The 13,468-nt window shown below is 35.8% G+C and overlaps 1 protein-coding gene across 5 annotated transcripts; it reads right to left on the bottom strand.

Moving 5' to 3' along the window:
- Window positions 1–862: 862 nt before the first annotated feature.
- On the bottom strand, window positions 863–6,136 carry LOC27208060. 5 transcript variants are annotated; one of them, XM_039293070.1, is made up of 2 exons: window positions 6,006–6,136; window positions 863–5,299 (listed from the first exon to the last, which is right to left on the bottom strand). In XM_039293070.1, the coding sequence occupies exon 2, from the start codon at window positions 5,177–5,179 to the stop codon at window positions 2,309–2,311; it is 2,871 nt and encodes a 956-aa protein (XP_039149004.1). In that variant the 5' UTR covers window positions 5,180–5,299; window positions 6,006–6,136; the 3' UTR covers window positions 863–2,308. The 5 variants fall into 5 exon arrangements, with proteins under 5 accessions (XP_039149004.1, XP_016033090.1, XP_016033091.1 ...); XM_016183687.3 differs by lacking the exon at window positions 6,006–6,136 and adding an exon at window positions 5,363–5,929; XM_016183688.3 differs by lacking the exon at window positions 6,006–6,136 and adding an exon at window positions 5,372–5,928.
- Between the last annotated feature and the right edge of the window lie 7,332 nt (window positions 6,137–13,468).

Here is a 13,468-nt window from a genome sequence, read left to right as displayed (position 1 = left end):
GAATCTGAAATAAATAAAATATCAATGCAACCACGCACAGCGAATTGGTTTAAGTTCAAAGCCGACCACGTGATTGCGGAAAATGCTGCCCCGTGGTAACAGCGCTTTACTCACCTTGGTGCACCACGACAAGTTCTAAGTCTGCACTTTAGAAACACTAGGGTGATCTGAGAGTCACCTACGATATCTTCCGACAACTTTGCTAGCCTAAAATTTTAGTAACTACTCCCCCCTTAGAAGAGTGGTCGTCCTCGATTACTTTGAAGTCGTTGGCGATGTGTTGCGACTTCCGTGTGACTCTCCTTCTTCTCCACACAAGATGGAGCAAGATGGATACGCTCGCTAAGATGCCTAGTCCCGCGACGCACGGAATCCCGATGGTTTTTGATTCGGCGGACCTCTTCCTTTAGCTTCTGGATTACTTGACGGTTTAGACCGTTAATACTCTAGAGTAGTGGCATACTTGATACGTGATTATACCCGATGATGTTTAATAGAGGAAAAGCTGCCATCCCCGGAGTTTTTCGTATGGGCCCTCGTTGATTATTAATATCCCATCGTCTACGAGGGTGACTATCCTGTGCTTCGCATTGTACTGCTCCCCCTGCATGTAGGCTACGAAAGCGAATGGTGATGAGCGATTTTATTGCAGAGCGATCAGCAGACCGCTAAGCTAAAGGTGTAGGTGTGAGACGGAGTACAAGAAAGAGCTAGCAAGAGAAGGAGGCTTAGAAAACGAAAGATATTGCGACTGCGCGACCCGACAGTATATATAGTAAAGTAGTGGTCATATTTTGAGTCGAACTAATGTCCCGTCAGTTGACTAAGGACAACATTAAGATATACAAAATTATCGGAGAAATATTGTTCACGTCTTTATTCTTTTGATCTCAGCTTAAGACTAAATGTTAGTGACACAAATCTTTCTTATACTGCCCTTATGTTTACATTATTTATATAGCGAGATGGCCCGCTTGGGTTATTAATTGTATTCAGCTAGCGGATGTGGTTATGTGTACATTGCGTAGGATTCGCAACTCTGTATTTCTTCCGAAAGAGCTGATTATGTGAATATGTCACATATTGCCGATTTGTTTATATTATTTGCGGAGCGAGATCGCCCGCTTGGGATATTGATTGTATACAGTGAGTGGATGTGGATGGTTTGGTTTTTGTCACTCAGCATATTCTTAATTCTTTGGACAGTGCTAATTATGTGATAACGTCACTACATACTTAAATTTATGCATACTTTTAAACGAATCTAGGATATCTTTGATTCTACGATTAACGGTTATACAAAAATTACTGTCCTTTACCTTGAACGATGAAACTTTAAGTTGTCGGTTATCATCTTGCATGTAAGACAACACATCAGACGTTGTTTAATCAAGGGAAAGCCAAGAACGGCAAATTTTTAGTGAATTTGTTTCTATTTGGTTTTTACACTGCAAGTTGTGAGTCTAGGGAAGGCGAATACTATCTTTATCAATGACAAAACTGATCAGTCACTTAAAGCCTTCTTTTGTTTGGCGCATGAGCGATTTCATCCCGTTCGCATACCCAAAAATAGCAACACAATAGTAATAAAGATTAGAATCTGAACCAACTCACTTAGTTTGCAGCATTTTATCGCATAGTTCAACCAAGAGGTCATTTTTAACTGCTCACGCTTTATTACCTGACGACATTATTTTTTTGGATGCAGCCAACATCTGTGTCCATTTTTGCTTAATTCAGACCACCGTGTACAAATCGTGTAATATTTAGAAAAATCAAAAAAATCGCAGCAAAGAAAAAACACGACCTGTTACTTTCAAGTCAAGGAGAATTGAAGAAATTGGCAGGAGGAAAGTTAGTTATAAAAATAGTACGGACTCTAGAAAATTCTAGAAATTGCAAGACAATTAATGAAATAAAACAAAAAATGTTGTAAAAGACATTGTGAAACAAACTGGCAAAGCATTACTAAAATCTTAATCCATGCTTAATCTTAACATTATAGCGTCTGTAGAATGGGCGTGCATTATTCCCGATATCGTTCATACGATCAGACTGTAATCAAGGTACATGTTACATATCATATAGCAAATCTGGAATATCATTAAGCGGCGATCTATGTATATTGCACACAAAAGAACGGAAGATTTCTTGCCATTTCATTGGAACAAAAGCTCAGTGCTGTTTTGATTGAGGCCTCTTTTATTTATAGATTACAATAAAATAAAAGTTTGATCTAATCTAAAAGTCGCTCATGGCCAAATAACAAACGACGAATTTATCTCAATGTTCAAAGTAATACAATTGTTTACAAACGCCTACAAATGCACTTGCAAAATAAGAATCCTATAACCATCAGTATGGAACAGAAAAGTAAAATAACACATATAATACTTCCATTTACCTGTGTATTATTCATACTTAAATCGTTATGTATAGAATGATTTTCGATGGAATTAATTTTCTCTAAGAAATATCCAGTTGGTGCCAAACGCCTCAAAAGGCATAGCGCTATACCTCCGTTATTTTCGAAATATTTTAACATACTATAACCATCGATCCATCCCTCATAGTTCCAGATTAAACAGGAACCAGGCGGACTTACTCCCTTGTTCTTGGATTGGCGAAAGATAAGTGGCACAGGTACAGGCAGAAATGAACTATACCCAGGTAATGATATAGATGCCACTCGGCTTAATAGTGTTAAATTTCTATTAGATTGTTGAAATAGTTCATCACTTGAGTATACCTTAATAACAACAATAACGTCATTTGTCTCATTGGTTGAAGCTTTCAAGGTGTCAAAGAGTTCTATTGGCAAATATACGGCAAGCTCTAAGTCAGGTTCATTAACAATATCATTAATGTCATGATTTACTTGAAGAAAGCGGTAATGTTCATTTTGAAATGCTCCCTTTAGTTTTGTATGTGTATTTTCTGTATTATTGTTCGCAAACAATGCTATTCCAGAAACATTGGCAATACTTGGATTAATTGAGAAATATAAAATATATTTTGAAATGTATACTGATACTCCTATATCATCATAGTCAATTGTTTCACTGTGCAATTCAGATAAATACTCTTCACCATTATCTATTTGAGTGAAAGATAAATCAGTTGATAAAGTGTCACATAACATTTCGAACGATTTTAAAAACTTATTTGTTGCGTTTAGCTCAGCAGACATCTTTATAATTTTGGAGTCAAGGCCTCTTAATATATTGTATATATCGAAAATCTGATACAGGACATTCTTCCATTTAGTTAAGTCTTTATTTGTCTGTTGAAACGCAGACTTTGATGAATGGACTTCAAGCACTGACTGAATAATGTTATAAATAAAGAATATGTCAGCAGGGACTATATTATTTTTACTATTTGCAATTGTATATTTCAAATATTTTAAAACTTTATCTGGTGGGGACTTAAACATTTTGGCTACTTGCAAATCATGCAATACTTTGGTATTATTCTTGGGACTTTCACATACGACTGGTTGTGTTAACTCTTTCCAATATGCGCCATGGACAAAATCACCTAAGCATAATCGCGTATAAGGCATGCCATCTTTTTGAATACACAAATTCTTTGTCATAGCGATTTCACCAACACGCGTTGTAGTCCACAGGTGCATTCCGTCGTTTGAAAATGAAAGCTCTGAAAAACAGTAATCTGTACTACGTATGAGATAAGTAGAGTTTTTGATGAAGTTAAAAAAAAAATTGCTTAGTGTAATTTTAATTTGCATAAAGGCAACAAAATCCTTTGGAGTTTTCGGTGTATTTTCCCCGAAGGCAATTTCCTTGTGATAAATTGAAGCGGTTCTTTTCAGAGCCGCAGTTATGTGAATCCAAAACACAACGCACATATTTTTGATCCATTCCACATCCATTATTCGAACGTCGTATATGAGAAGATTACCCAGATTTTTGTTTCCATAAATGCCTTCTACCAGCTTTCTTACATTTTTATCGGTTACTTCGTTACACAAGCTATCAGCCAAATTGGCATTTATACATGAGACGTTCCAGCGTAAAACAAAGACAGGCGCTGTGTTTCTGTTAACATCTACAAATAACCGGGCGGAAACCAGTTGAAAATCGAAAATACTGTGACCTTCACACCAATATTCGGTGCGATAGCTTGAAACTATATTGACTTTAAATATTGAATACGACTGTTTTTGATTCTCCCAAATAAGGTCCAACCTGGCATTTTTTAAGGTGCCATATTTTAAAAATGCAAAACATTTAACACCAGCATAAGAGCTGTTATTACCCCATAAATACTTTCGATTATAAATCACCAATCTGAGCCCTTTAGAGCTGTGATCTATTTCCAATACCATTTCAACAGCTCTACTTGGCTTCACAATTTTTTTGCTTAAAGTTGGAATCCATTTCGAGCCTTTGCTAACAATTTGGAAATTTTCAGATAGACTCATTATTATAACATATTCTTCTGTCAAGTGGTGAAAAAAGAAATCAATTTTGAAAAATTCGTGTCGATTTTTCTTTGATACATACTTTGCTAAAATCCGTCTAAGCCAATTTCGTTTTTTTAAGTACTCTTTAAGACCGAGCGGTTCAGAAGTAGTATTATTCCAGTCAATACCATAACATACTGCCGGCTGATAGACTAAAGCTCCAAAGCCGCTCGGGCATCCAGCATTAGATATCAGTTCCGACCTAAAAATGCAAACTGCATTCAAGAAAGCATTGCAGTCCACAGATACTATTTGGCTTTTAAAGTCCGTTGGAGTTTGATTACTTATAGTATGCTTCAGACAGTGCTCGTTGGGGTTATTTTTCAAGTGTATTATACTCCTATTTATTTTTTTTCTCCATGATTTTCCTGGCAAACGTACTTCATAAGGCATTAGCTCGTTATTTCGACGAATTGGAAGCCAATATTCACTTATATTCATTTTTTTCAAGAACTGAGATACTTTGGATAGTTCAAAACTTCTTAAATCCATTGGAATTATATTTGAGCCGTAGCAAAATTGTTCATTAAATGCTTTAGGTTCAGTTGAAATTTTTAGACAAATCGGAAGTTTACCAACATTTCGAATTTCAAAAAGGTCATCAGGGCAGTGCAGGTTTTTGTTTATTTTTATTTTGCACTCTATCAGATCCGGTATCCAACGCCCATAATTTGTATCGCACACACGCATCAAGATTTGATGGTCAGATTTAAGGCACAGCAGATCTTCAGATATTGCGTAAGGAATGCCTTTATACTTCCAATGTGCCGTGCCTGATGTTGTATTAGTAAATTCGTCAAGGCATTTTATCTAAAATATATTAATTCGTAAGTTATTATACTGATTTTAAATTTGACCAAGAACTACACTAACTTTGCATACCCTTGTCAAGTTTTCTTGAAAAAGTGTGAAATTAGGCAATAGGCACATAAATACTACAGTAGAGATAATTTTACTACACATATTTGTGACATACCACAACAATAACGATTTTTTTTCTGGCGCTCCAATATCTAAAACCAAATAATCTTTTTTATCTCTGTTATTGTTAACTGTTCTATAAGCTTATAAGGTGGACCTGTTCTATAAGCTTATAAGGTGGACCTAAAAAGATGGTCTCATTTAAGACGGCCTCAGTTTAGGTAGGAGGTAATATGATTTAGCATGCCAAGAAGTATGTACTTGCGAGTCCACTGGCTGACTAGATGTGGTGCATAGTTGTGAATTTGGTGTCATAGTCCATTTTTAGGCAGAAATGTAAGAGTTTTTATCGGGAAGAAAAGTTGGGAAAGTATTACCGGGACTAATGTTCCTTCTGATTATACCGCTTGATGTTGGATTTCAGAATTTCATTGTGCCAAGCAATCTGCGTCGGAGTTACATCTGCTCTTCGTGTACGACCTCGAAAATCGAAAAACCATCCAAAACAACTAATGATAAAAAAAGTTTCAATCTTTCAAAGTATCGCCTGGTTGTACACTTTGGTTTCCTAAATGGTACTAAATGATACGCTCACCTGTCATAGTCATCACGCCGGAGTCGGCTTAGATGCCTAGCATACAGTCTGTCTTAGGTCGTCGCAACTAGAACATAGACTAGTTGGACTGTGTGGCTAGCACATACCTAGTCTATGCGACAGCCTCTGTTGAATGCAAAGTTGTCTTCGCAGTCAAAACTAAAATTGACTTAATTGGTCATATTAACGCTTTAATAGATAACAAAGTATGTCAATCAAAATTATGTGTAAAGAAAAATGTCGACTAGAGTGCATAATTGCTAAACATATTTGCTGCAATGTGGAATTGGTTCAAGGATTAGATGTGTCGACAACGACGTTTTCTGCAAAAACCCTTTAACTATAGTCGATCTAAATCATTAAGGATCAGTTTATTAAACACATTATAAGATAAATAAAAGTTATTATAACTCATTTCCACATAATTTGGGGGCTCAACACAAAATACACAACAAAAACTAAACGAAAAATAAAAACATGAATTGAAATACTAAACAAACACGTGTATAAGCAGGACAAAAGAAAATTTCGGAAGATTTTAAGAGTTCTTCATCCGAATAGAGTATACACTGCAAAATGATGAGGACCTAACAAACACATTTGTGCGAGAAAAATGGCAAAGACGAAAGCACAGGGGATGAAACGGGTAATGAAATCGGCGAAGAATCTTGGGAAGAGATAGACAATACATATAAGCGTGCGAAGCGGCAGAAGTGACAAAAATAATCAGAAATATGCAAGAAGTGCGCAGAACAGTGTATATTGAAATTAGCTTTAAACTTTCGGGATATATAGGACTCAGTTCGATCGTTCATTGGCGAAAATGATCAATAGAAAAAGAAGAAGAAGGGTAAATGAATTTGGAATGACTTACATGAATTGCATTTTTGCAAAGCGATCAATGCAAGGCGTCGCAAGGATGTTTGCCAAAAGTGATATGAGTGAATTTAAAGAAAAACTTAAGTGCTACGAGGTTATTCGAGGAAATTCAAAAAGTAAATACAAGTTAACACAATCACCAAACAGACGAAATATAGTCGTAAGCCTCAAGTGTTTTTCCCATTTATAGATCGAGCTTTATCTATAAGAAACTGTACATTGTTAAGCTTTAGAGATAAGAACTCTTGATATACTTAAGTCAGTCGATTTTGGGAGATTAGAAGCGTCGGTCATCGCCACGTACTTACAATTCGCCCTATTATAATTTATAAACCTACACTAATAAATATATCGAAAATCTATTAAAACGATAATTTACAGTATCAGGATATCGGGATCTTCACCATCTTCATTTCGACCCTTTTTGGGCACTACTAAGACTGGTGAATTATAAGGGCTTCTACTTGGTCTTTTAATTTGTTCCTTTAGCATTCTATCGATTTCATTATTAACGAAATCTTAGACTGACAGAGCATAAGGATATGTTTGCTCTAAAGTTCCCTATCATTGTCTGTATTTATTTATCCTCGAATATCTGTTCGAAAAGGGAGTTGCATATTTATTTTAGAAAGCTCCTTTTCAATTTTATTAATATTCTTATTTTCGAAATCCTTTATAGGTTTTGAAATTATTTTTAGATTATGGATATGGACACCGTGTTCAGGACTTGTGGATCCCAAACTATTAGTTTTCTTGTTAACGGATAATTCAACGTCGGCGTGCTTAGGATTCTTTGATCCCAAGCTATAAAAACTTCCTTCGCTCATTACCGTTTCGGATTTAAATATTTTTTGTTCACCAAAGTATTTTTTATAATATATTTTTTAAATGGAAGAACATTTTTTTTCCTCAATTAAACATAAATCGTTTTTGTCCTCATTGTCATAATATTGGAGCTTTTCCCATTATATTCCATGAGTCCCTTTTCTGCATCTATCTTAGCTCCAATATTCCCTAATAGATTGTACCCAATTAATAAGTCGGATTCTAAACCTTCTATTTCATAAAATAGATGTTTTGTTTCAAATATTTTTAATATATGGTACAATATATGGTAATATTTTATAATTGAGTATCCATGAACTGTAGATACTCTCTTGTAAGTTGGTAATTCTTTTTTATTTTCATGAATTCCCAATTAATATTTTTAGTTGATTTTTGTTTTTCTGTCTTTTCTGGTTTTATGAGGCATTCCTATGTTGGGTTCTGATCTAAAAAATGATCCTCATCATTGTTATTCATTCTGATTTATTTCTGGGGTGGTTGCCTTTCGGTACGGATTTGTACCTTGGAATTGTTATTTAAATTCCAATTATTGTTTTGTACATAGTTCCCGTTTGGCGGGAATTGTAAATTAGGTTGTTTCCCTGATTTTTATTTTCATTCCTAAATCCATAATACCTATTTGCAAATTGGGCTCTAAAGTTGTTAGACTCTAGTTCCTGACACTTTGCCAGAGCATTTGGCAAGTCTGTTGGGTTTAAGGAAAAGAGTGTTTCTGACTGAGATTGAACGTTCAATCCAGAAATAAAAATTCGAAGAGCGTTGCTCTCGTTCTTTGGTTATTTCACTGTCCTTTCCATATGTCATTATAATTTTATTTATGAGTAATGTCATTTTATTATTGACTTCGTTATAGAATTCTGTAATCCTTAAACGTCCCTGTCTAAGGAAGCTTAATTCTGATTCGAGAATATGGATTGGTCTTTTATCGTTATAAATAAAAACCAATCTGGAAAGCATTGCTTGAAAGTTTAAAACTTACAATAGTTAGTTAGAGCATCATGTGCTGTTCCCATGAATTTATTACGTAGAATTACGTAGATATTGTTCGCTTTGAATTTTATATAGACTCATGGCAAATTCTTCAGCTTCTCTCCAGCCTACATATTGGATTATTTCTCCTGTAAACTTTGGTAAGGATTTATCTACTTATGGGGTAGTTTTGCATTTTAGCGTTTAACTGCCCTTCAATCCCTTTAATTTTTCTGGTCACTTCACCCAAATGTTGGTTATACCGCCCGCAGAAAAGGTTGGTGCTGAAGTTCTGATTGCCATTGTTAAATTTAAATTTTCAAAACTATTTATTAAAATTTCCAGATTGTTTTCTTTAATTGATTTTGTAATGTTTAATTTTAAGCTTTATAGTATTCCCTATATCTGCTCTTATTTTATTTATTTTTTAAGGACTTAATATTTTTTTCTGTTCACGATTCTTTCCGTTTCAGTCTTCCTTCCGTTTAGTTGTGCTGATTATTTTCTGTTTGGGTCTTCCTTCAATTTTTTGTATTTAGTTGTAGCGAGGGATTGCCCCCCTCGGCTCTTCCTTCCTTCTTGGTGTTGACTTTTTTATTTTTTAATATTTTTAATTATATTTTTAGTTTGGTTTTATTTGTTTATTTTTTTCTTATTGCGTTTGATTTTTATTATTCTTGTATTCTTGTTATTTTTATTAAGTATTCGGTCCACCTTTTTATAATATATAAAATATTAATTGGATTATGGAATTAATTAATTTCCAATTAAGTTTTTCCACGATCACTGACACAGTGGTTAGATGTCGTTGTATTATTGTGTGTTTTGATTTTTCCACTAAAAATACGAGTTCTTGGCGGCGCGAGTTCTGTTCTGTATTATTCCATTATTTTATATTATTTTCCAAAATAAATTATGAAATTTCATGTTCGCATTTCCACTAGCTGAGTGACTGGTATCTGATAGTCGGAGAAGTCGATTACAGCATTCTCTCTTGTTTCTTTTATGCTTCTTAAACATACTTCTAGCTCTCTTTTATGCTACTTCTAATCTGAATTTACTATTCTTAGCATAATTATAAAACGTTTCTATACTAGTTAAAGTATTAAAATACTTCGGTATATTGTTTGTTCAACCAAATACTAACTCATAAGGGCAATTATTATGTACCATTGGAAATATTGGAATCATATATCCCAATCAGACTTATCTTACTCGTTTAAAGTTCTATGGCTTCTACCACTATTTGTCTGACGCCTGTTTTGTGGGACTTCATTCTAATAATTTGTATTTTTCTACATATGGTCTACATATGGTGAAGGTGAAGGTTATGTATATAATATTAATAAAAAACTGTTATTATTTGTGAAAGTAGTACGTCAGCCTAATTATGCCCGATTCATGATGAACTTATTATTGGTATAGTTATGGTATATATGGTTATATATTTAAAATAAATTTGTATATATTTTAAATATATTTTATCATATAAAACTAAAATAAAGTTGATTATAGCAATTTGTGACCTAATACCTTAAATGCTCACAAAAAAACAGAATTTTACCCAAAAAATACAGCATTTTATCAAAAAAATGCCTATATCAAACTTTTGGTTGAAAGAGGCACCTCTAAATATTATCCGATCGGGCTAAAACTTTACAAATTTAAGCTTTACACCAAAACAAACAATTTGAGACCCTGAGAACTCGCACTTTCGCAAATAAGCAGAACCCTACTGTCCCTTCTAACAACGCCAGGTCCTTGTTTTTCATGCTCCGCCGATCGATCTACACTTGCAGTACTCGTCCTTCATTCTCTGTACTGCGCGTTTCTCACTGCCCAACACCTTCTGACTGTCTTACTGACCGTCACTTTATCCGTGCGTTCTAGCGGACTGTCACCTTCTCCGCGCGATCTAGCTTACTGTCACCTTCTCCGCGCGTTCAAGCTTACTGTCGCCTTCGGACCGCGCGACTCGCTCCAGTACTCTTCTTGACTATCCTCGCGCGTTGTGACTGACTGCCTCAAGCTGTACGCTGTCCCTTTATATTCTGCGTGGATCCTGTTATTTCGCCTTTTGCGTACGGCCCGCTCGAGTCTAACTAGATGTCCTGTTTGTTCACGTTGCGTCCATTTTAGTTCACCGTCTCTTCGCTTTGTCGGGGTCAAGGTCCGTTAACTCCCGTTAGGCTGCTTCCCTGCACCCGAATTTGTGGGGAGTTTTAAGACTACTCACAGCGTTTAACACCTTTTTAGGAAATCGTCTAAATATACTAAGCAATGGGTACCAAAAATGTTGTGTAGTATATTATTCATACAACTCTGAAATGTACCGGATATTTAAGAAAGTGTTAGACACAAGTACTCGACAAACCATTAAATCTATTTATTCCCATTTTATTTTTTTCCATTTATATTTAATTATAATTCCATTTATATAAATTTAGTTTCAGCTGCTCCATTAAATTCTCATTTGCAATCTAACCAATCTTAACCTAACGTATAATTCTTCTAGTCATTCTCTAAGTCTTCATTATACTTGTTACTGGGATAGTAATAGGGTATACTAGATTCGTTGAAAAGTATGTAACAGGCAGAAGGAAGCGTTTCCGCCTATATAAAGTATAAATATTATATATAATATATTATATATTTATAATATAAATAAAATAAATAAAGTATAAATATTCGAGATCTTAGCTATAAAAGCTAGATGGTTAAGATTCAGCATACAGATTCTAGAGACAGAGACGCAGCGCAAGTTTGTTGACCCATTTTGCCACGCCCACAAGCCGCACAAAACTGCCACACTTTTGAAAAATGTGTTGATATGTTTTTATATTTTGATTAGTCTTGTAAATTTCTATCGAAACGGCCTAAAACTTTCAAGCCCCCATTTTTGAAAATTTGTTGATTTGCCAACAAACGACCAATGTAACGCCCTAAACCTCACAAAACTGCCACCACACATTTGTGAAACATTGTTGGATATTTTTTCTTATTTTGTTTGTCGTATAAATTTCTAACTATTTGGCAAAAAACTTTTTGGCACGCTCACTCTAAAGACCTACAGTCGCCGAACCGGTCACGCCCACACTTTGGAACAATTTTTAAATTTTCTCATTTTATTCCCCAATATCAATCGATACCCGAGAAAAATTATAGAATTTTAAGTTCGCATTCACACCAGCTGAGTAACGGGTAACTGATAGTCGGGGAACTCGGGGAATTTTCCCTCTTTGAACTTAAATCAGGATTATAGATTGATTGAAGCAAGCAAATATGTTTATTTTTTTTATTGCTGAATAATTGATATGCTTTATTTGATTTATCTTCTTAGAGCATCTTTTACAGCTTCCGACATCGCCAAGTATTCTGACTCAGTACTCGACAAAGCCACGGTGCGTTCCTTGCGCGCTTCCCAAGATATGGAATCCACGAAAATGCAAGAATCACAAGAGAACCAATTAAGATTTGATAAGGATGCCGTTTCATTTACTCATTGTCTGGCTTCTCTGGACGCTTTAATGCTGACATCACCTCGACGTGTGTGATAGCTTGCTTGCAGTCTTCCATTCCGAATTTTCGAAGAATATTGTCGGTGTACTTCTCCTGACTCATGAAAACAGTCTGATTTTTCACAAGTTTGAATTCAATGCTCAAATATGTCTTGACTGGTTCAAAATCTTTCGTCTTGAATGATGCTCCTAAGTGGGCTTTGGCTTCTGCCAACCATTTAGGATGGTGACCAGTAGATATTTTCCATCGCCTTGTTTGACGAACAGGCACGGATCTTGCTCAGGTGGCCTAAGTCCGATTTCCTTTAGCTTCTCTGCAAGCTTGCAATACCATAACGTGCAAGTCCTATACAGATCGGCATCGGCTTTTTAAAAAAATATCCGAGGTCAAATAGCGGTACCGCATGGATATTTATTGTAGTGGTCCATTTCTCAAATCACATTTTCCTGAACGCTATGAAGGATGCGACGGCGGCAAACGTAGTAGATTTTCTGGTGATCGAAATTTTTTACGTCTTCGGGGTCCCTGAAACGGTGCAGTTAGAAAATACAAAATAGTGCACAACTATGACGTTTGAGAAGATGGTCGATGGGTTCGGAATCCAACACATCAAGACGCCGATATACTCACCGCAAAGCAGAGACGGTAAATCGAAATGTGCTGGCGGCAATCCGGATCTTCTTGGAAGAGGATCACAGAGAGTAGGATGCGCATCTGCCGAAAATCGAGGTGGCCTTTCGTATGGGCTGTCAGCCACAGGAGAAGCTCCATTCTTCTGTGATCTGCAGAACGGAAAAACAAAGTATACAATGCCAAGGAACCGATCAAATATACTTCCCGTACAGCGTGAGCATCACGTAAGGCGCCGCTCGACTGCTTGACTGCATCAGTGCCGTGTTGATTCTTCCAAGCTACCAATTATTTAATCGTTATGCCAAAACTCAGCATAGTCTTTAGTAAGTGTTGGTTTCGATGATGATAGGGCCATATCGATGGGAGCGATGGTTTTGGTGGCGCCCCATTTTGGGTCGTTATGTACATAGACGACAAGAGGAGACTTCCTAAGGAAAATAAAGCCTAAAGGTTGCTAGAAACAGATTGCGCATCAACTGGAGCTATTGGCAAATCTTACGCACAAAGTACATATTCTAGGATACGTATTTCACAGGGGAACCATAACTCCAGGTTTTGAAAATATCCAAGCTGAACAAGAATTTTCATTCCAGAAACTCCATAAAATGCTTGTCTAG

The sequence above is a fragment of the Drosophila simulans genome, chromosome 3L (genome assembly GCF_016746395.2).
Source record: "Drosophila simulans strain w501 chromosome 3L, Prin_Dsim_3.1, whole genome shotgun sequence".
NCBI lineage: Eukaryota > Metazoa > Arthropoda > Insecta > Diptera > Drosophilidae > Drosophila > Drosophila simulans.
The sequence above is the reverse complement of the archived record's forward strand: the minus strand, read 5'-3'. Positions and strand labels throughout refer to the sequence as shown.

What these genes read in the sequence shown, in the direction of transcription:
- LOC27208060 (XM_016183687.3), bottom strand. Translation starts at nt 5,452, where the DNA reads ATGTGTAGTAAAATTATCTCTACTGTAGTATTTATGTGCCTATTGCCT. An exon ending in ACTTGACAAGGGTATGCAAA is followed by an intron (nt 5,300 to 5,362) that starts GTTAGTGTAGTT and finishes AATATATTTTAG; the next exon opens with ATAAAATGCCTTGACGAATT.